The 22,938-nt window shown below is 34.3% G+C and overlaps 1 protein-coding gene across 1 annotated transcript in view; it reads right to left on the bottom strand.

The window, feature by feature from the left end:
* The window catches only part of LOC137405173 (uncharacterized), a 34,178-nt gene extending 11,668 nt beyond the window's left edge, over nt 1-22,510 (bottom strand). The window contains exons 1-14 of the mRNA XM_068091400.1: nt 22,462-22,510; nt 21,142-21,323; nt 20,594-20,781; nt 20,128-20,296; nt 18,243-18,464; nt 16,984-17,133; nt 16,208-16,340; nt 15,669-15,819; nt 15,467-15,557; nt 14,504-14,679; nt 8,704-8,875; nt 8,183-8,370; nt 7,721-7,889; nt 4,346-4,567 (exon numbers count right to left, since the gene is read on the bottom strand). Coding sequence (XP_067947501.1) covers nt 4,346-4,567; nt 7,721-7,889; nt 8,183-8,370; nt 8,704-8,875; nt 14,504-14,679; nt 15,467-15,557; nt 15,669-15,819; nt 16,208-16,340; nt 16,984-17,133; nt 18,243-18,464; nt 20,128-20,296; nt 20,594-20,781; nt 21,142-21,323; nt 22,462-22,510 — 2,262 coding nt within the window. The remainder of the gene's footprint in view (nt 1-4,345; nt 4,568-7,720; nt 7,890-8,182; nt 8,371-8,703; nt 8,876-14,503; nt 14,680-15,466; nt 15,558-15,668; nt 15,820-16,207; nt 16,341-16,983; nt 17,134-18,242; nt 18,465-20,127; nt 20,297-20,593; nt 20,782-21,141; nt 21,324-22,461) is intronic.
* Nucleotides 22,511-22,938: the final 428 nt, after the last annotated feature.

The following is a 22,938-nucleotide window of genomic DNA, read 5'->3' as shown; positions in this document are numbered from 1 at the left end:
TGAAAATCTCTCATTTTGATTGATTTTCAGGTATTTCAGGTATTCTGGTATTTTATTGTTTTATGTTATATTTTCAGGTATTTTGGTATCAGGAGAGCAGCAAAAAGTCAACAAGGTACAACCAGATCATAGAACTAAAGCACCAACAGGAACTTCAAACTACACAAAAACAAAACAGACAACTTTCAACTGCTACAGATGCAATAAAACTACACATACGGCTAAGGAATAATGTCCATACAGATCTGCTACATGTAATTTTTGCCAGAAGTTAGGACATCTAGGAGTTGCCTGCCAAAAAAGAAAAGCAACTACTAATAAAAGGCCTTCAGCACAGAAATCTACCTCAAAACAATAGCTTAAAACTATTTTAAGAATACATGTGGAACAACTTCAAAAGAATATTGAGATAGAAGAACAGATGGTAGCGGTGGGGAGTCAGATGCCGGAGCCTGTGACAACTTCATTACTGAGGAAGTCTGGTGTAAACTTGGAAAACCTGTACTCTCTACAACAACTACAACCTACGAATCTGCTTCAAAACATCCTATTGAAGTAATTGGCAGTGCCAGCTGAGTACTAAAACCATAAAAGGAAATCATATTGCTTTGAACTTTGTAGTTAGCCGGGTTCCAAATCTCAACCTGATATAAAGAGGAGCAATCAAACTATTGGGACGATCAATAGCCAATCTGCTCAGCAAACAAACTACTACGACTTGTAAAGTAGTAGACCAGGGAACAGCTGAAAAAGTATCCAACAATCTTGCGAGCAACTCTGCAATGGATTTCCTGATCTATTTAACAATGATTTAGGCTGTCTAAAGGATTACGAGCTAAAATAAGATTTAAATCAGATGCAAAACCAGTGTTTCACAAACCTCGACTTGTTTCATTTGTTATTCAAGATGAGTTAAAACTAGCCTACAAAACTGGAATTTAAAGAGGAATTTGAAAACCAGTACAGTTTAATCAATATGCTATGCCTGTAGTTCCGGTGAGGAAAGTGCAACTTTCTAACAGTCATCAAAGATCGATCAGAGTATGTGGAGCCTACACTCAAAAACAGTAAATCCACAATTAGAGACTCACCGACAGCCTATACTTCTACCTGAAGACCTGATGAACAAGTTAGTAGGAGGATACGGATACACTAACATTAATCTAGCTGATGCATACAACCAAATCCCCTTAGGGCCAAACAGTCAAAAAAGCTTGCTTTTAGCACTCAAAAAGGAGTACCACTACAGATGAGAGTTCTGTTTGGAATCAGTTAAGCGCCTAGATATTTTGAGGAGATAATGGAACAATTGACAGCTGATCTACAAAGCGTAGCCGTGTATTTAGATGATATACTGGTTAGTGGTACTGATGCTACAAGTCATTTACAGAATTTGCGACAACTACTTACAAAACTGAATGAGAAAGGTTTACGATGTCGTAAAGAAAAATGCCATTCTGCTCAGCCCTCGGCAGAATATCTTGGTCATCACTTTTCAGCAAAAGGAATTTCTAAAGGACTAAAAGCAGATGCTGCTAAACAGATGCCTGCACCTACTAACAAACAGTTTACATTCATTCCTTGGATCAGTACAGTTCTACAGCAAATTCTTACCTAACCTATCAACGAATACAGAATCATTACATCAGCTAACTAGAAAGAATGTGCAGTGGAGATGGAGTGCAGAACAAGAAACCATTTTTCTTCAGCTAAATCAACTGCTGACCGCTGACACAGTTCTTACACATACCAACTCAAAGCTGCCTATAGGAATAACATGGGATGATTCTGAAAAAGGAGTTGGAACTATCTTATTTTACAGATATGAGGATAATAGTGGAAGACCTATTATGCATGCTTTTAAAACATTGACGGGCACTCAATGAAAATATGGACAGGTTTAAAAAGAGGCAATAGCCATCATATTTGTGATAAAGAAGTTTCACCAATTTCTCTATAGCAGAAAATTCACCATCATTACTGACCACTGACAAAGAATTGACATCAATGTTTGCACCTAACAAAGGAACTCCTGCACTTGCTGCTAACCAATTGGCAAGATGGGCTCTCTTACTCAGTCAATATGAATATGAAGTTGAAGAGAGAAAGACTAAGAAACATGGGAATGCAGATGCTCTTAGTCGGCTACCTGTTGGACCAGATGTTGAGTTTGACAGAAAGGAAGGCGATGCTGGCGTAGACATCATTTGCACCATTAAAACTATTGGAGCTTAATTAAATCCTACGGGTCCAGGAGTAATAGTCAAGGAATCTTCTGAAGACATTGTTATCTCTACAGTAATGAAATGTACAACAGGATGGCCACATTGAGAGGAAGCAACTCCAGTTACTTCTAAAATCAAAGAATTTAGGAAGTTAGAAAACTCACTATCTATGTGCAATGGTTGTCTACTCTATGGAAACAGAGTAGTGATTCCTACCAGCCTACAAAAAAGTACTGAAGATATTGCATCTCGGGCATTTTGGGATACAAAATATAAAAGCAGCTAGCATGCACAGCAGTATACTGGCCTAGAATGGAAACTGACATTGCGGAGACAAGCAAGTTGTGTACACCGTGTGCTGAAAACCAGAGACCACCTTCAAAGTATCCTGTACATCTGTGAATGCTACCAGAGAAACCATGGAGTTGGCTACACTTGGACACTTAGACTTACATGCATAAACGCATAAACGCATAAACGCATAAACGCATAAACGCATAAACGCATAAACGCATAAACGCATAAACGCATAAACGCATAAACGCATAAACGCATAAACGCATAAACGCATAAACGCATAAACGCATAAACGCATAAACGCATAAACGCATAAACGCATAAACGCATAAACGCATAAACGCACAAATGTATAAACGTATATATGTAAATATAAGTAGATAATTGATTGTAATGTGCAAAATAAGTTGAGTTGGTGACTCATTTGCTTTGGAATAATTTTAAAATTGGGATTGAGAAATTGAGAAATTGGGATTTGAGTGAGAAACCTCTTAAGAGTCTCTAGACTCCACGCAATTGTAAACATTTTTGCAATAAAACATCAGCTCATCCTTCTTATTGTACTTAAATGATCTTAATTTTGAACTTCTTGAATTTAAATTGGGTGGAATAATAGTTTTGGATGTTTATGACTCTAACATTCTTCTGTTCATGAAAATTATACATGGCCATTACGTAATTAATGGCAATTGCTTACGTAAAAACACTTATTCAAAGTAATAGAATGAGAGAATATTTTTGCAATATTCATTAGGGTTGTTATTAATCATGACTTTCATACTTCTTAAAATATAGTTTTCTATTTCACAAATGTATATTTCTAACTAGAAATTCCCCTGTCATACAGCCCAAGACCAAAGTGATAATGGAAAAAGAGAGGGTACTACCGGTTGAGAAATGCATTATTAGCAGTCAAATGGCACTACAGTGCATTAGGAGAATTGCAATGGTAACTGCAATGGACTGATGGCAACACCATCGGTCACTATATACTTCGATCTTGTAAATTCAAATGATTATTCTTATAACTAATTCTCATAATAATCTTATAAAATCGAATAATTATTCTCACAATTAAATATTGTAATAACCTTATAAGAATCGTTAAAAAATATCATGGTCATTTCCTTTACTTTCACTGCTTTGGACATCAGTTGGAATACCAAAGTACTCATAAGTGTCCAAAATGTCAGATTCCGGTAGAATCGGCAAAAATGAAGCGATTACTTTTCAGTACTTCTACGTTAATTACAGAAACCTTTGGCAATTGGACAATGCCATAGACTGGTGAAATGTGCACGTTTTTCTCGTGAAATGCGCATGACTTAATGGTTCTACGCTTTGTCGCATGGCCTTATCGGCATTTTGTTGGCCAGTCTTAATTTTGATTAAAAAAAGCTTGTCAAGTTTTTATTGCAATTTTAGACCAAGCTAATCTGTTTATTTGTGTATAAACCCTTCAGATGGGTAAGGTTTAGGATATTGTCTACAAATTTTAAAGTCTTGGTAACTTATTTAAATAGATTTATGAGTGTTTTGTACTGTTATTCTATTTAAAAGGCTCTATTGAAAAATGGTTAAGTTCGTTGATGAGATTTTGGTACAAGGGTTTGCGACGGTGTTGATGAATAGTTTTCACGAGTTGTGTGCACTTATGCATTTATCAAAAAGCTCCCAAACAATCGCTTTGCTCGTGTTTGGTCGTGGGATCAATCAATTATAAATCAATCCTCGGTAACGTCATGCATAAAATACTCCTTCAATATAGTTGTTGTTGTTTTTATACACTGATCAGAAATCCTTTTGTATGATGCTATACGCACCTTTTGTATCGTGACACCTTCAAAACCTTGTGCTATGTAAAGCCTCTCTCTATTGCTAATCCTTGGATGTTCTTCGGGAGAATCGAAGACAAAAAAGTACCAGATGGGACAAAAGAGTAGACACGCGCCTCCACCAACATAGAATATGCTTGGCCATCCTCCATCAAATGATTCCCATTCACAGAAGAAACCACCGACTCCGAGCATCACCACAGTACCAACCTAACAAATAATTCATGTATTTGCAGGTACATGACACTCTAGAACATGCAGCTTCAAAAGGCATAATAGAAACTTGTTATGGCATACCATCAGGCATTCAGAACCCGTGCAACACCATTTCAGTTATTCTTGTCTAAAACACATTAAGTCTGTCTCAGCCATGTTTAAAGGTGAGAGAAATATTTTGAGAGCTCTGAGATTTGTAGCATCCTCATATGGTTCTCATTAACATAGCTAGGTTGAAATCACCTGTTTGTATTTTGGTCATCCTTTATCACTCCTCTTGTAAGTTAGTTGGTATGAAGCTAAGCTTGTTGGCTGCTAGTGAAATGATGAATTACTAACCTAAACTACTAGCTGATCTTATTTCTTTTCACTGCTTGTTGCTGACATTGTCTAAAGAGCTAAACTGACCCAAACTGACCCTATTCTGTACCGCTAGATTAGTAAGTACAAACGGCTGTTTAAGACTGACATAACTTTAGCTCATTGTGGTCTAGAAAGCCTGACCTACAAACAACAAGTTAAGGAATTTTTGCCAAAAAAGGTACTTTTAAAGGCAAGTATGACGTTCAAACTTAAATTACTCTCTGCAACATTGCATGTTTTCAATCATTAAGGTTCATATGCCAATGAACTCGGGCAAGTTTAGCCAAAATCACAGAGCCACTTTTTATTTACTAATACTCTTACACAACATGCACAGCCTCTGCAAGCAGACATCATACTCGATAACTTTTAGCTCATTCCTGCTATGTAGCTTGTGGTCATAAGATAGTCGCACCAATGCTTACTAAAATAACTACAGTTGCTAAGTAATCTAGTAACTGCTACTAGCTTGTGGCCATAAAATATTTGCACCAATGTTTACCAGAATAACTACAACTAGAAATTCCCCTGTCATAAAGCCCACGACCAAAGTGCTATTGGAAAAAAGAAAGGGTACTGATGGTTGAGAAATGCAATATTAGCAGTCAAATGCCACTGCAGTGCAATAGGATAACTGCAATGGCAGCTGTAATGTACTGGGTGTGGGTGTTATTATATACAACAAACAGCAAAAATGAAAAGAAAGGATTATATGTTTATATGTTTCTCCCTGCAATAGGAGAAGTGCAATATTGGCCAATATTAGAAGTAAAATGCACTGATATTATTAGAATAACCAATACTATTAATATAGTAATAATAGAAAACCAACGCACAATTTTGTTTACATTTCAAAACGTCATAGCTAACATTATCAAGAAGCTGTGATATTTATATAGATTTTTAGAAAATCTATTTTAAAAAGTGTTTGGTCATGACAAACAGCAATAATGAAAGGAAAAGATCATATCTTTATATCTCTTCTCCTGCAGTAGGAGAAATGCAATATTGGCCAATATTAGAAGTACAATGCACTGATATTATTAGAGTAACCAATATTATTAATATAGTAATACAGTAATAATAGAAAACCAATGCACAATTTTGTTCACATTTAAAAACGTCATACATAGCTAACAATATCAAAAAGTTGTGATATTTATATAGATTTTTAAAAAATCTGTTTAAAAAAACTTTAGAAAAACTAATAACAGTAACATACATGTATTACCCATCATCGATGTTGTTAGTGTGACTATTACACTTCAATAGTCTTCCAAACTTATAATTACATATTGTAATAATCTCATAAGAATCGTTAGAAAAAAATATCATCGTCATTTCCTTTACTTTCACTGCTTTGGACATCAGTTAGAATACCAAAGTACTCAAAAGTTTCCAAAATGTCAGTTACTTTGAAATCGGCAAAGAAGAAACGATTTCTGTACTTCTGCGTTAATTACAGAAACCTTCGGCAATTGGACAATGCTATAGACTGGTAAAATGTGAACGTTATTTTTTCGTGAAATGCGCACAACTTGATGGTTCTATTCTCTGTGGCTCGGCGTTTCGTTTGCCGGTCCTAATTTTGATAAAAGTAAGGCTTGGCCAGTTTTAATAACGATTTTTGGCCAAATTAATCTGTCTATTTGTGTATAATCCGATCAGATGGGTAAGTTTTAAGAGACTGTCGACAATTTACAAAGACTTGGTAACATATTTAATTAGGTTTATATGTGTTTTGTATCGTTATTATACTTTAACGACTCTACAAAACGATGGTTAAATTTGTTGATGAGATTTCGAAACAAGGGTTTGCGACGTTGTTGATGAATAATTTTCGTAAGTTGTGTGCACATGCATTTATCGTAAAAACTCTCAAACTTTCCTCCGCTTGTTTGGTCGTGGGATTACTAACTAATATGTTTGATTATTTTTTAATTACATTTATTATTTCATTATTTAATAATTTATTAGCTGTTTATTGTAGAAAAGCTTTGGAACCTGCTTAAAGATATGGTAAAACTGAGTTTTATTGGCAGCCACAGCAAAAAGTATGAGAAGCCTTATAAAGGAAAGTACGTTTTGACTCGTGCTGCTAGTAAAATGGTGTTGCCAATCAAATTGGTGCTACCAGTGAAATTGGTAATGCCAGTCAGCTTTTTGGAATAGCTGTCTGCATTATGTCAAGTAAGTAGCAATATTTTTTCTCAGTGACTATAAAATTTTATGGTTTGTAGGCCTGAAAACGCTTACAGCAAGCCAGCCTTTTGAACTACTAGTTTGTATGCAAAAAAAGAATTTTATTTGTTTATTATGGAGGTACTAAAGTTTTAAATTCAGGACTTGGGTAAGAAAGAAGGATGAAACCAACAAAAAAATTATTTTGTAGTAAATTAAATGTAGTAAATCATGTATAATTCAGAGACTAACCAGTTTGTTTAAAGGATAACTTTTGTTGCGCTTCCTAGCCTTTGTGCAACGTATAAACTCAATCAAATAGCAAAATTAATAAAAGGAGTTTATAAATAAATGTTAAAACTGAATGCAATAAAGATAAGTTTAACTTAAGCCTATATCTTTCAGTAATGCGTGCCACTCATTGCAGCTATAGACGCCTCATCATATTTACATCTATATGTTAACAGTTTCAACATTGCTTAGATTAATAATGATGTTAACAGTGTTAATAATTTAAACTTTGCTAACAATATTAACATTGATAACATGCATGAATAATGACTTTATATTATACACTAACAAGGAGATGAGTAATCTACCAACCGTTGCTCCTGAGAAACAGAAAACACTGAGTTTACTTCTTTCATATGGAGGGGCCCAGTGACCAAATAAGTTTTGCATAGAAGGAAGGATAACTCCTGTAGATAGCCCAGCAAGAACCCTTAACACAATAACTAGTCCAGCAGAAGTAGTGTAATCACTTCCATTATATCTAAAACAGACAGATTTGCATCATATACCCCTTCAGTCATGTACATGAGAATTCTGACTTCATGGCAAACAGGCTACCTTGACCTGCATTGCTTTGTTTAATGTCTTTTATTTTACCATAGCTATCGTTCGCTCTATACGTCAACTGTGTGAGCTATATAACATTGGACTCTTTGCTATGTAGTTGTATACATTAGCGGGTCTAAAGTTTTCTGCAACCAAATTTTACATAAAAATCTGTCATAAACTCATACAAGTTAACTCTGGTTATACAAGAAGTTGATATTTTCTCACCTCGCTGCTAGTGGAGTCAGCATTGTCACCAAACCATAGCAAGACATTCCTACCAACATTACCCTCTTTCCACCAAACCTTCCAGCAAGATAACCACCAGGAATCTGAGTGATCAGATAGCCATAGAAGAAGGAGCTCAGCACCCAACCTTGGAGGTCTTTGTCCCAGTCAATTTCACCACTGATTTCCTGCAGTCATATATTGTGGTAATTTTAATAGGTTGTAGCCAGCATGTAATGTTGCCAAAGATCTCAGATTTGAAGTTTATATTCTATGTGAATTCATATCAAATCAGCTCCGGTTGATTAACCTCGGAGTACAGCGATGACTTGAAGCTACTGCAAGATTTGCAATGTAAAAGCTGAGAAAAAATATTTGAAGATTGCTCCTCTGCTGTTAACTTCATTAAATCATATATTGATCATACTAATCAAGTCTAGGAAATTTTTACTATGTTTTCTGCATGTACACCTTTTCCACAAATGATGATTTAATTTGATAAATAATAGCATAATATAAACCTGGTGAGCAAAGGATGAGTTGCTAACTGAAGCCTGACACTCTTGAGGTATGGGCTTCTGAGGTTTTGAGATGTTAGCTGGCTTCACCATACATACAATGGCTACACTCATGTTGACTCGCAAGGCATACAGTATCATCGAGCAAATGAAACCGACGTAAGAGAGAGTCCATCTGCATGAAGTAATGACTTGCCACGTGGTCTCTGTAACTGAATGAAGAAACGCATACAGGGTTGGGTAAATTACTTATTTATCTGTTAACTTTCATCGTCATGTGATAAAACAAAACTTGCTTAATGAACTGCTGTTTACTTTTTCATCAATCTCTGATAATGGTGTTAGTAAGTATTTATGCAATTGTAACCTACTTCCAACAGTTGAAATGGAGAAATGGTAAACCGTTCTAAATGACATTGCTAAATAAGTTATTCCAAATAGTAAATGTCAGACTTCAAAAGCCAATGGCCATATGCCAAATGCCGACTACCAAATGTCAAATTCAAAGTGCTAAATTCCAGCCAAACATTAATGCTAAATGTTAAATGCTAAATTGCAAATGCCAAATGTTATATGCCATATTTTCAATTTTGAATGTTCAAAGTTAAATTTCAAATAATAAACCTTTAACTTTAAACGTCAAATGTTGAACGTCAAATGCTGAGCGTTGAAAATTCAAAGTTTAACGCTCAACGTTAAATTCTGCAAGTTATATGCCGAACACTAACTGCTTCTTCAACCGTGCTTCTACTGGGTTTTGTTCGACAAATGATAATATCGCTGACATATTTACAAACCCCTGCAACACAATCGATTTGTAAAACTTCGAGACCTTTTGCCTGCTTTTAGCTTCTCACTTTTTGTGGGTCATTACTACCTTCATAGTAAACTGCCAACAGTCTTTCTGCCTTAGTAACTATTTTTTATAAATGACACAAGAGACCTAATTTGGTAGACAACATTTTAAGCTCAATCTCTTTATCGATGCAATATTAAAGCCAGTTATTTCACAGAGTATTAGCTTTTTCTTTACATACACAAAGCAGTTACATTTAACCGAAAATATCGGTCTTAGAATTATGGAGTGCCATTTGTAAAATTTTGTGATATTCACACTATGAAAACATTTTCAGTATATCAGTTTACATGTTTAATATGTGAAGATTCAAGTTTAGTATGCTAACTTACATATTTAGTATGCCAATTTACATGTTTAGTATTTGAAGATTCGTGTTTAGTATGTCAGTTCACATGTTTTATATGGCAAGGTTCATGTTTAGTATGCTAATTTACATGTTTAGTATGTGAAGATTGTTGTTTAGTATGTCAAAATTCATGTTTGGTATGCTAACTTTAATGTTTTGTATTGCGAAACGCGCATTTTCGCTATTCCGTTGCGATCCTGTTTGGTATGCCAATACACATGTTTGTTATTCAACTTTTATTTTATATGCGATCTCCTTTTTATTACATTTCGATGAAATGCTCCTAAGTCAATCGCGCCCTTTTTACACGTAGCCCGCGGCCCATCGCTAAATAGTTGGCAAACTTGGAGAATTTCGATCGATGACCCTGGAGAGCGAAGACACTAGCGAGATTTCCTCACCGCGTGCATCCGAAGCTAGCTTTGCCACATTCGTTCGTTTAATAAAAAAATCTTTCAAATTCAAGTTACTTGGACTTTGAAAAAAAGGTAAGGCAAGATTCTATTAAGACTCAACTTTCTACATCTGATTTTCTTTACCTCAGCAAGTGAGTATTGTAGGTTGCTGTTTTGTTTTGTAGTAACAACGACGTGGATTTCTTCATCGGCCTTTTTATTTCTAATATATTGGGGAAGTTATTCGTCGACTTACTGAGTTACGACTACTGACTACTTACGCTAAATAGTTTGCCAACTATTTAGCGATGGGCCGCGGGCTACGTGTAAAAAGGGCGCGATTGACTTAGGAGCATTTCTTCGAAATGTAATAAAAAGGAGATCGCATATAAAATAAAAGTTGAATAACAAACATGTGTATTGGCATATCAAACAGGATCGCAACGGAATAGCGAACATGCGTGTTTCGCAATACAAAACCTTAAAGTTAGCATACCAAACATGAATTTTGACATACTAAACAACAATTTTCACATACTAAACATGTAAATTAGCAAACTAAACATGAACCTTGCCATATAAAACATGTGAACTGACATACTAAGCACGAATCTTCAAATACTAAACATGTCAGTTGGCATACTAAATATGTAAGTTAGCATACTAAACATGAATCTTCACATATTAAACATGTAAACTGATATACTAAATATGTTTTTATAGTGTGAATATCACAAAATTTTACAAATGGCACTCCATATAGAATAGACTCCATCTTACCTTTATCATCTTCCTCTTCATGAAGCTTTTGTGTCGAGAGACTTGCCATTGTTACAGCAAACTTGTCATAGACCAACTGGTTTAGCAGTGACTTATATAACTAAAATCATCCTTGAGCAGTTTAACACGTTGATAAGATAACTCGACTTGTGACTGCTTATGTAAGTTCTTATCTCAATACAAGATTGTATTGGATCCTGCTACATTGGATAACCAAGGAACTGTGCCTTTTGGCACTTGAAGATGCCATCAACATGTTATTTGTTTGACATGCATTGCTACTTCAGTTTGTGCTTTAAATATTTTATTCTTTTAGTATAGATATACACCAGGAAAACTGAATTAAATTATATCAAAATATTACAAAGTTATGTTTTTTTTAACTTTTTTTTTATTAAAGTAAAAATAAAATGTGTAATTTGGCACAAATTTGACACAATTTTCTTTTCAAAGGATTATATGAGCTAGTTATAATCACACAAAACTGTGAGCCATTTTATCTCGTTACTGTTTGACGATGATTACCCAATCATAGAAGAAATCTGTAGGAGCTCGATTTTTTTTAATCCTACCACTGATATGAATTGAATGCAGGAAGAGCTAGAAAAACACAAATGTAATGGAACTCTCAATTTATCATTAGTTGTTAAAAAAAACTCTAAACATGATGCTGCACTAGGTACACCATGAACACATTTATTCAGTACTTGGAAATATTATTTAAAGTATACAAATATATATTTTTATAGCTACCTTTATATACATAGATATATGATGATGATGATATATATATATATATATATATATATATATATATATATATATATATATATATATATATATATATACTAACAAGGTATTAATGAGCTGAGACAATTATATGCGAGTAAGACATAATAAAGACAGACACAATATGCAAAATATATAATTATATAATAGTAATTATATGCGAGTATATAAAACGTCATAGATAAAATTGTGGCTCGGCGTCCGCCACATTGTGTCTCGTTGTTTATGCGCCAATAAAACTGCCATTGTTGCACCAGGTGGCCGTCTTGATTTTGTTTACCCCAGGTAGGCAAACTATGGCGAATACTAACAAAAAAAAAGTGACAAAGGAAAATAGAGCATTTAATGCTACGCAGGCTAATTCATTTGCTTTCACTGCTGATAAGATTGGTTTTGCAGTTTGCTTAATATGTAATGAGAAATGTACGCTTACTCACTGTCTGCGCCAAATAAAAGCACACAGAAAAATGTAGTACACTTGCTGCAGTTAGAATTTAAGTTCTGCATTTTGTTAAAAGAAGGACTGTATTAAACATGACTTAGCAATTTTCCTTGAAAGTAACCTTGCAAGCAAGGTAATGTGTTCAGGTTACGTTCAAGTTATTAGCTATTTTATTGTTCTTTGCAAAAAGGTAGTTTTGTTTTCTCAGCAGTTAAATCATTATAAATGCCACACCTCTTTGTTTTGTGATGTTAACATGGTATAAAAACATTAAAAGCTAAACGAAAAACGTTACATGTAGTATTCACTTTTAATTTAAAATATCAAAAGTGGTTTGTGGCTCCCACTGTGTTCTTTTTTGCAGAAAACAGGTCCAAATGGCTGTTTGAATGAATAAGGTTGACAACTCCTGGGCTAGGGCATCTAGACTCTTGTCTATTCTGAGAAGAAGATAGATGTCTTATTCTGTTATCGCAATGAGCCTCCAGTAATACATGCAAAACCACCATTTTTCATCCTTTTTCTTTACCAACACAATAGGTGGGCTCCACACTCCTATGGACGGCTCGCTCAGCCCTCTGGCCAACAGGCGGTGGGGTTGCTTGTGGTGAGATGTTGTCTAAAGACTGCCACATATACACCAACTTATTGCATCTGTTTTTTGTGAGATGCTATCTAAAGGCTGAATCAAGTTCATCAGCCGATATATTTGAGTTTAAACTTGTAAAAAAGGCACTAGCCTATACCAAAACATGTATTGTCATTTTTGTATGTGGTAGCAACAACCTATTAAAAAATAAAAGCTTTACACTATTTGAGAAAATATTTATAAGATCAGTATTCGCTGGCAACAAAATGACCAGCTGAATTTTGCAGAAAGTTGTGACTACACTAGCTTTTAACAAGGTATCACTGCAACACAACTTACGCCTCGAAACAATCTCAAAGTAAAATACTTTATGCTTCTCTTCTAAAAGTTTCTGTGTCGATTGACTGGCCATTGCATGATTTGGCGCTCTGCCCCTTTTGTCTAGTATTATCAGTTTGATGAAGTAGCAAGATATCTTTAATCTCAATTATGTTTACGAAAGCTTATCTTAAAACTCCCCTAAGCGGAAGTCCCCTAAGTCGGGATGATTTGACAAAGAGATATATCCTTTAAATCGTTGTGTTATTTGTAAACAGTATGCCTCATTGATCTTGTCTTTAAATGTCACTTGTGTTGTTTCTTTGTGAGCGATAAATAGCAAATAGACAAAACATATTCTTTGTCTGAGAGAAACAGAATAAAATAAGATGTCTAAAAATACAAATCAGGCAGCTGTGTAAACATGTAGAAAAGAGTCCCATAATCTGAAACAGCAACAGACATGGACTAGTCAAAGCAATTATGTACCTTGTTTGATCGGGGTAACAAGGTCTTAAGAAATTGTATATCAATGCACAAGGCTGCTGTTGAGTTCAGGAATTTGCTTTGCTGCTGTGTCAGCTACAGCCAGTGACATATCTTTTTATTTCCACCTTTTTTGGTTGACTAATTTTACAGCACACTTGATTAGTATACACATGTATATTGTGTTCTGGGCTATAAGAGTTTTGTCCACCTGTTCACGTTGAGCTGAAGAAGAGTATGAACTATATAATATGCTATGTATATAATTTATGGTCAACAGTTTACATCTATGCATTTATCAGTATGGTTTGCCATGTCAATTGATTTTAGGGTCCTAATTAAATATATTTGAGTTCACGTGTAGTAGACCAGCAAACGCATTTAAAAAATATATAAATTAAAAAAATGAAAGAGCTGTTTTGTCGTTCTCCTCCCATTGAAGATGTTTTTTTTCTAATAGCTTGTCTTTTGTTTGCTTGCACAAAAATGGAAGAACCATTGTTATCTTCTTCTTTAGGCCTTTCCCATTTAGGGGTCGCCATTGCAAATGGTGTATCCTGGTACAGAATATATTGTGACCATATGTTCATGGTTTGGTACAGAAGCAATTATGACTGGATGCCCTTCCTAACACCACCAATGGCCCTTCTGTAATTTGAACCACTGACCTATTGATTGTATGACAGCGCACTAACCATCAGCTGCGCCCTTAAAAGAACAGGTTTATGTAAAGTTTAATGAAACTTCATGCTGTAAGTGATGCAAATGATTTGCAAAATCTGTTCATCTACATTATAACTCTGTGATCTGTTTATTAGAACTCTCTGAATTAGATTCCTTTGCGGGCAAATCGTCATGCAGCTCCTCTGCCCACGACTGTATTTCACCCCTTGCAAATACGGCATAGAATGCAGCACCTGCTACATATATGGCTGCCCACACATAAAATACTTTTCGCCACTCGTCTGCCAAACCCTACAAGACACACCTTATTAAAGAACGCAATTTGTTATTTGCAAGAATAATATGTATATACATATATATATATATTTATATACATATATATATATATGTATATATATATATATATATATATATATATATATATATACTAAATATGTAAATATATGTAAGGTATATGTAAGGTAAATGTAAGGTATATGTAAAGTATATGTAATGCACATGTAAGGTATATGTAAAGTATATGTAATGTATATTTAAGGTATATGCAAGGTATATGTAAGGTATATGCAAGCTATATGTAATGCACATGTAAGATATATGTAAGGTATATGCAAGGTATATGTAAGGTATATGTAAAGTATATGTAATGTATATTTAAGGTATATGCAAGGTATATGCAAGGTATATGTATGGTATATGCAAGGTATATGTAATGCACATGTAAGGTATATGTAAGCTATATGTAAGGTATATGCAAGTTATATGCAAGGTATATGTAAGGTATGTGTAAGGTATATGTAAGGTATATGTAAGGTATACATAAGGTATACATAAGGTATATGTAAGGTAAATGTAAGGTATATGTAAGGTATACATAAGGTATACATAAGGTATATGTAAGGTATATGTAAGGTATACATAAGGTATATGTAAGGTATATGTAAGGTATATGTAAGGTATACATAAGGTATACATAAGGTATATGTAAGGTAAATGTAAGTAATGTAAGCATTATTAAAATGACAAGTTCGCCCTAATCAATAGGTGACTGTATCTCGTATAAATTGAACTTATTTACCATTGGTGTCATGGCGTTAACTAGGTTTGGAGCAATCATTCCTGGAATAGTGCTAAATGTATTACTGATGCCATACATTTCTCCAGCAAACCTGGAAATATAATATATAGCAAGCGTTCATTATTTGAAGAGACGCTGTGCAATACCATTATTTTTCACATCTAAATTATGCATCTCAACTCTTACTTAATAATATACTTACTTTGGTGCTATATCTTGTGTGTTAGTGCTGTAGCCACATCTATTAAACCCATTAATGCCGACTGCAACGACGAGGAAGACAACTGCCAAGTAGCTTTTGTCACACGGCACGTACCCGACAGCCACCAGAGTACCAGCTGGAATGACTAAAGCTACAATAAACAAGAAAAATATGTAAAAAATTCAAAAACCTTTTTTAATTGCTGTATTGCTTTCTTAATCGCTGATACTAGAGGTTGTACTGTGACAATGAATACGTTTAGTAAGATACACCAATCGATGTTCATTTTTTAACGTTCTAAAATCTAGCAACACAGCTTTTAAAATGCTTGCTTTTTGTTGCTCATCCAATGAAGCTACATTGCTATTAGATGAATTTAAATGGAGAAGATTATGTTATTTGTAGTCTGAATGGTAGCATTTTATAAATGATATAGTTTGGGGAAGATGCTAGCTAATAACTTATTTGTTCTACATGACCTTGGCTTTAAAGATTATACAACATGGTTTAGGCTGAAAGTCGCACACTTGAGGACTTACCAATTAGCATGGCAATCTTTCTAGCATTTCTTGTAGTAACAATATGTTTTTCCCTTAATTTATCTATTATATGTGAAGCAGAGTTAGCCACTATAAAACTGGCAACATATGGAAGAGAAGAGTAAAGTCCATTCTAAAAAGAGAGTAGATTTGCAGCATGATTATCGACAGAATTTGCAGTCACTGTCTACTTTTGATATGATAAATGTCTTTTGAATTTACACAAAGTATGAGCAACATATGACATGAGCAAATATGAATAGACAAATCCATAGTAATATCACTTTACAGTGGGACCAAGCCGAACGATTGTAAAAACCTGGTGTGTGTTAGTCTTTAACCAAAAACAATACATGTAAAATACCTCAAGCAAAATATCAAGCAGTAGGTTTGTTGTAGAGATTGTTTGCTTCAAAACTCTGACAATCATTCAACTTAAACACACTAGTGAATTACTACATGTACATGTATGTTCTGACGATTAATTTATCAAACTATCAAACTGTTCCATAGCAAATAATTGCATTTCTGTTATAAGCTTTCGGATTAAAGATTGAGAGAAAGAACTTCAAGAATCAAACTAAAACTGTTCATGACTAATTATAACAGGGACTCTTATTTTCAATGGAACATTAGTCAGGAGTTTAGAGAAGCCGGTAGCAGATGATTAGCTCTCTAGCAGCCTAAAATTTTATACAAATTGCACCTAACTGCATACACTTGTTTATTAAGTTGAAAACAAGTGGGGCGACACCAAAAAATATACAATTACTCACCGACTTGATGTCAAAATGCAAAACTTCTTTCATGAAAGCTGGTAACTTTGTCACAAGTGTGTAGTTTCCAAAGTTATTAGCAAAGTGTACTACGATTATAGCCCATAATGCTGGAGACTTGATCATATCTAGCCAAGGAACAGTGGAATTCTGTAAAACAAGTCATCTCTAAACAAGAATTGATGATGCTCTACAAACTTCATTGAAAATTTTTGCATAGCACATAAATATAACATACTATAATTAGTCATTTTATACAATATTTGCAAAACACCCTGCGCTGCATGGGTAATAAAATAAATACTCAATTAATTTGACTAACTTAGGCTAGTAACTTAAACTAATCCAAATATTTACTATAATAAAAGCCGTGCCTGAAGCCAGCTTAATAATGCTTTCTCTCGATCTCTCACGCAATCATGATTTTTAAGCATGTTAGTAATAACCAATAATATTTTCTCAAAAGCTTAAAACGTGCAGATTGTAACCGATGTAATGAGTATGACTACAATTATTCAATTGTGAAGCAGTCTAGTCGCTTGGACCAGTAGTTTAGCATGCCTGTCTGGAGACCTTGAAGTTCTGAGTTCAAATGCATTTAGAAACACCGGATTTGAAGTCAGAACTTTAAACTGGACACACAAATGACAGACCAACAGACAAACGAAAGACACTGAGATATACAACATATTTAAAGAATATTGAGTGTAATGTACAAAATAAGTTGAGTTCGGTGATCATTGAGTTCATTTGCTTGGTAATGATTTTAGTTAAGTTTATGCATACTAAGGAAATAGGATTTGAATGAGAAACCTTTTTGGTGTCTCTAGACTCAACACAATTGTAAACGTTTTTCCAATAAAACACCAGTTCATCCTATCTATTCTAGTTTAAAGATCTTAACTTTGAATTCCTTGAATTTTAATTGTGTGGAATGAGTGTTTCAGTTGTTTATGATTATAATAATTTTTTGTTCATGAAAATTATTTAGGGCTATTACTTAATAGTACTTGTTTACGTAAAAATACTTCTCCAAAGTGGTAAAAAAAAAATCCGGAATACTCGTTAAAGTCAGTAGTAACAGTGACTGTCATTTTTCTGAAAGTACAGTTCTCGATTTTTAAGATGTATTTTTCTAAGCATTCAGTGATAAATTAATCCTTAGTCAGTTTATGCATGCAACAATTCTTCTACATGTATATACTTGCTGTTGTGTGCGGACACTGATCAGAAAACATTCTATGTAAAGCTATACGCACCTTGTGTATCGTGACACCATCAAAACTTTGAGCTATGTAAAGCTTTTCTCTATTGCTAATCCTTGGATGTTCTTCGGGAGAATCAAAGACAAAAAAGTACCAAACCAGACAGAAGAGAAGACAAGTCCCACCACCAACATAAAACATGCTTGGCCATCCTCCATCAAATGATTCCCATTCACAAAAGAAACCACCAACTCCGAGCATTAGCACAGTACCAACCTGGCGGACAAAATTGTTTAACATTGTTATAGCTAGAGTTACTGTTTATCAGAACAAGTTTACAAAAAGATAACAACCTTCTAGTTGCAGATCTTACTCTTTTACTCCATCATCTTCATGATTCTAATTAAAATAATTACGTAGAATTTTTCGGTTTGTATTTTGGTCATCTCTTCATCACTCCTCTTGTAAGTTAGTCATTATGAAACTAAGCTTGTTGGCTGCTACATGTAGTTAAATAATGAATTACTAGTCTAAACTACTAGCTGTTCTAATTTATTTTCACTTCTTCTTGCTGACATTGTCTAAAGAACTAAATTGACTCAAACTGACTCTATTCTTTACCCCTAGACTAATAAATAAAAAACGGCTGTTCAAAACTGACATAATTATATCTCATCGGGGTCTAGAAGCCTGACCTGCAAACAACAGATTAAGGATTAATTGCCAAAAAGGGTACTTGTAAAAACAACAATGAATTACAAACAACCAATTAAATTACTCTTTGCAACATGGCATGTCTTCGATCATGAAGTTTCCCTTACCACTGGTCTCGGGCAAGTTTAGCCAAAGTCACGGAGACGTTTTGTATACCATAATGCTTTTAAAAAACATGCACAGCCTCCGCTAAGCAGACCTAATACTTGAATTATAAAGTATTGCTGACACAGTTTTAAATGCACCGTCATTAGCTTGTGGTAATAAGATAGTTACACCATTGCTTGCTAGAATAACTACAGATACTAAATAATCAGTTTGATTATCATTTCCTTACATTTATTGTTTGATCTACTTTAGTTCAGTTTGACATACATTAGTAGTTGCTTTATTTTAGATAAACCCAGAAACCTGTTGGAAAAAGATGGTAAAACTGAGTCTTATGTGCAGCCCTAGCAAAAAGTATGAAAATCCTTATAAAGGAAAGTACGTTTTGACTTGTTCTGCCAGTAAAATTGATGCTGCTAAAAAGATTGGTGCTGCTAGTAAAACTGATGCTGCCAGAAAGACTGGTGCTGCTAGAGAGACTAATGCTGCCAGTAAAATCGGTGCTGCCAGTAAGACTATTGCTGTCAATTAGCTTTTTTAAATAGCTGTTTGCTGAATGTCATGTAAACTGCAATGTTTTCTTTCAGTAACAATACAATCTTACGGTTGTTGACCTGAAGATACTTACAGCAAGACAGCTTTCTTAACTACTAGTTCCCATAAAAAAAAAATTATTTTATTTTTATGCTTTTGAATTGCTAAAGTTGTAATTTCAGGACTTGAGTAGGAAAAAAGAAGCAACAACCAAGAAATTTATTTTGTAATAAGTTAAATCATAAATGTAGTAAAATATATAAAAGTGAGAGATTTGCTGGTTTGTCTAGAAAAGAACTCTGATTGAGCGTACTAACATTTGTGCAAATAGTGTTTAACTGATTACAATAAAAATAGGTTTAGCTTAAGTTTTTGGCTAACACTATTGCTTGCCGCTCTTTGCAGTTTTAGACTCATCATTATATTTACACATTTATATGTTAACAATGTCAAATCTGTTTACATTGCTAACGTTGCTAACAATGTCAGTAAGGTAAACTTTGCTAACAACATTGAAATTTATAACATGTATGAATGATGATTTAATATTATATATTACCAAGGAATTGAGTAATATACTAACCATTGTTCCTGAGAAACAGAAAACACTGAGTTTACTCCTTTCATATGGAGGTGCCCAGTGCCCAAATAAGTTCTGCATAGAAGGAAAGACAACTCCCGTAGATAGTCCAGCAAGAACCCGTAAAGCAATAACTATTCCAGCTGAAGTAGTGTAGTCCTTTCCATTATATCTGAATCAGACAGATTTGCATCATATACTCCTTTAGTATCTTACATGATAACTTTGGAATCATCGCAAACAGGGTATCTTGACCTATATAGCTTTGTTGTTTAATGAATTTTATTTCACTATAGCTATCCTTCACCCTTAATGTCAACTGTGTGAGCTACATAGCATTGGTCTCTTTGCTATGTAGTCGTATACATTAGCAAGTCAAAAGTTTTCTGCAACCACCTTTTACATAAAAATTTTGTCAAACACTCATATAAGTTACTTCTGGTTGTACAGAAAGTTGATATTTTCTCACCTCGCTGCAAATGGAGTCAGCACTGTCACCAACCCATAGATAGTCAAGCCTACCAACATGACTCTCTTTCCCCCAAACCTTCCAGCAAGATAACCACCAAGTAATTGAGTGAGCATATAGCCGTAGAATAACGAGCTTAGCACCCAACCTTGCAGGCTTTTATCCCACTCAATGTCACCACTGATTTCCTGCAGTCATATATTGTGGTAGTTGTTAGTAGAATGTACCATCATGTAAAGATGCCAAAAATTGCAGAATTGAAGTTTATATTTTATGTGAATTTATATCAAATCAGCTCATGTTGCCTAATCTCAGAGTACAACAATAACTTGATGCTACTGCGAGATTTGCAATGTAAAAGATGAGAAAAAATATTTGAAGATTGCTCCTCCGCTGTTAACTTCATTAGGTCATATATTTATTATACCGATCAAGTTTAAGAAATTTTCAGTATGTTTGCTGCATGTACACATTTTCCACAAAAGATGATTTAATTTGATAAATAATAACATAATATAAACCTGGTGAGTAAAGGATGAGTTGCTAACTGAAGCCTGACACTCTTGAGGTATGGGCTTTTGAGGCTTTGAGATGTTAGCTGGCTTCACCATACATACAATGGCTACACTCATGTTGACACGCAGGGCATATATTAAAATACAGCAAATGAAACCGATGTACGAGAGAGTCCACCTGCATGAAGTAATGACTTGCCACGTGGTCTCTGTAACTGAACGTAGAAAGGCATACAGAGTTCGGTAAATCACTTATTTATGTGATAATTTTCATTGTCATGTGATAAAACAAAACTTGCTTGATGAACTGCTGTTTACTTTTTCATCAATCACTAGTATTGGTGTTAGTCAGCATCTATGTGATTGTAGCCTACTTCTCACAGTTAAAATTGAGAAATGGTAAATTGTTCTGAATGATATTGTTGCTAAATTCCAAATGCTAAATGTCAGATTTCAAAAGCCAATGCCACGTTCCACATGCCAAATGCCAACTACCAATTATCAAATTCTAAGTGCCAAAGACCAACCAAATATTTAATGCTAAATGCTAAATGCTAAATTGCAAATGGCAAATAACAAAGTGCCAAAATTTTGATTTTGAATGTTCATTGTCAAATTCCAAACGCTAAACCTTCAACTTTAAAGGTCAAACGTTAAACGTTAAACGTTGACCGTTAAACGTTGAGCGGTAAACGTTAAGCATTAAATGCTGCAAGCTATATGCCAAACATTAACTGCTTCTTCAACCCTACCAACTGGTAATAGTGATTTCATACTAGGAGGCTAACCCTTTTCAAACAAGTCTCACAATCACATATGCACAACCCAGCGTTAGTGGCACAAAATTCCTTTTTGCTATCTAATTTATTGCGTGTCAAACCTTACAGTCATAGATATAGCAAAGACTAGCAGTTTATAGTTTCTCTATAGTGCTACATTCTTAAGCAGTGCTGTAATTAATGCACCCCTGCATACTGTTGAAGCAGAATGACTTGCAATAATTTTATAGTTACTTAATTAAAAACATTTTTTGCTGTTTAGTCTTTGAGATTTTAGTTGTACATTAGTTTTTTCACAAAAAACTAGCGTGAACCTTTTGCCTACCTTTAGCTTCTCTTTCTTATAAGCAACCCACTACACTCATATAAAGCCGTCAACAGTCTTTCTGCCTTAGTCACAATATTTTATACGTACCACCAGAGACCTAATTTGGTAGACAACATTTTGGACTCAATTTCTCTATCGATGCAATATTAAAGCCAGTTATTTTACAGAGTACTAGCCTTTTCTTTACATACACAAATGAGTTACATTTTACAGAAGATATCGGTCTTAGAATAGACTTCATCTTACCTTTATCATCTTCCTCTTCATGAAGCTTTTGTGTCGAGAGACTTGCCATTGTTACAGCAAACTTGTCATAGACCAACTGGTTTAGCAGTGACTTATATAACTAAAATCCTACTTAGTCGGTTTAACACATTGATAAGATAACTTGACTTGTGACTGTTTTAGTAACTTCTTATCTTAATACAAGATTGTATGCGCATGGCGTTCCGCTACATTAGATAGCCAAGGAACTGTGCCTTTTGGCACTTGAAGATGCCATCAACATGTTATTTGTTTCACAGGTATTTGACATGCATTGTTACTTCAGTTTGCGTTTTAATTATTTTATCTTTTCTAGCAAAGATATACACCAGAAGAACTGAATTAAATTAAATCAAAATATTACCATATTATGATATTATGCTTGTTTAACCTTTTTGTATTAAATTAAAATTAGACTGTGTAATTTGGCACACATTTGACACAATTTAATTTTCAAAG

This window comes from Watersipora subatra, chromosome 9 (genome assembly GCF_963576615.1).
Source record: "Watersipora subatra chromosome 9, tzWatSuba1.1, whole genome shotgun sequence".
Lineage (NCBI taxonomy): Eukaryota > Metazoa > Bryozoa > Gymnolaemata > Cheilostomatida > Watersiporidae > Watersipora > Watersipora subatra.
Note: the sequence above shows the minus strand (reverse complement) of the source record. Positions and strands in the feature narration are given on the sequence as shown.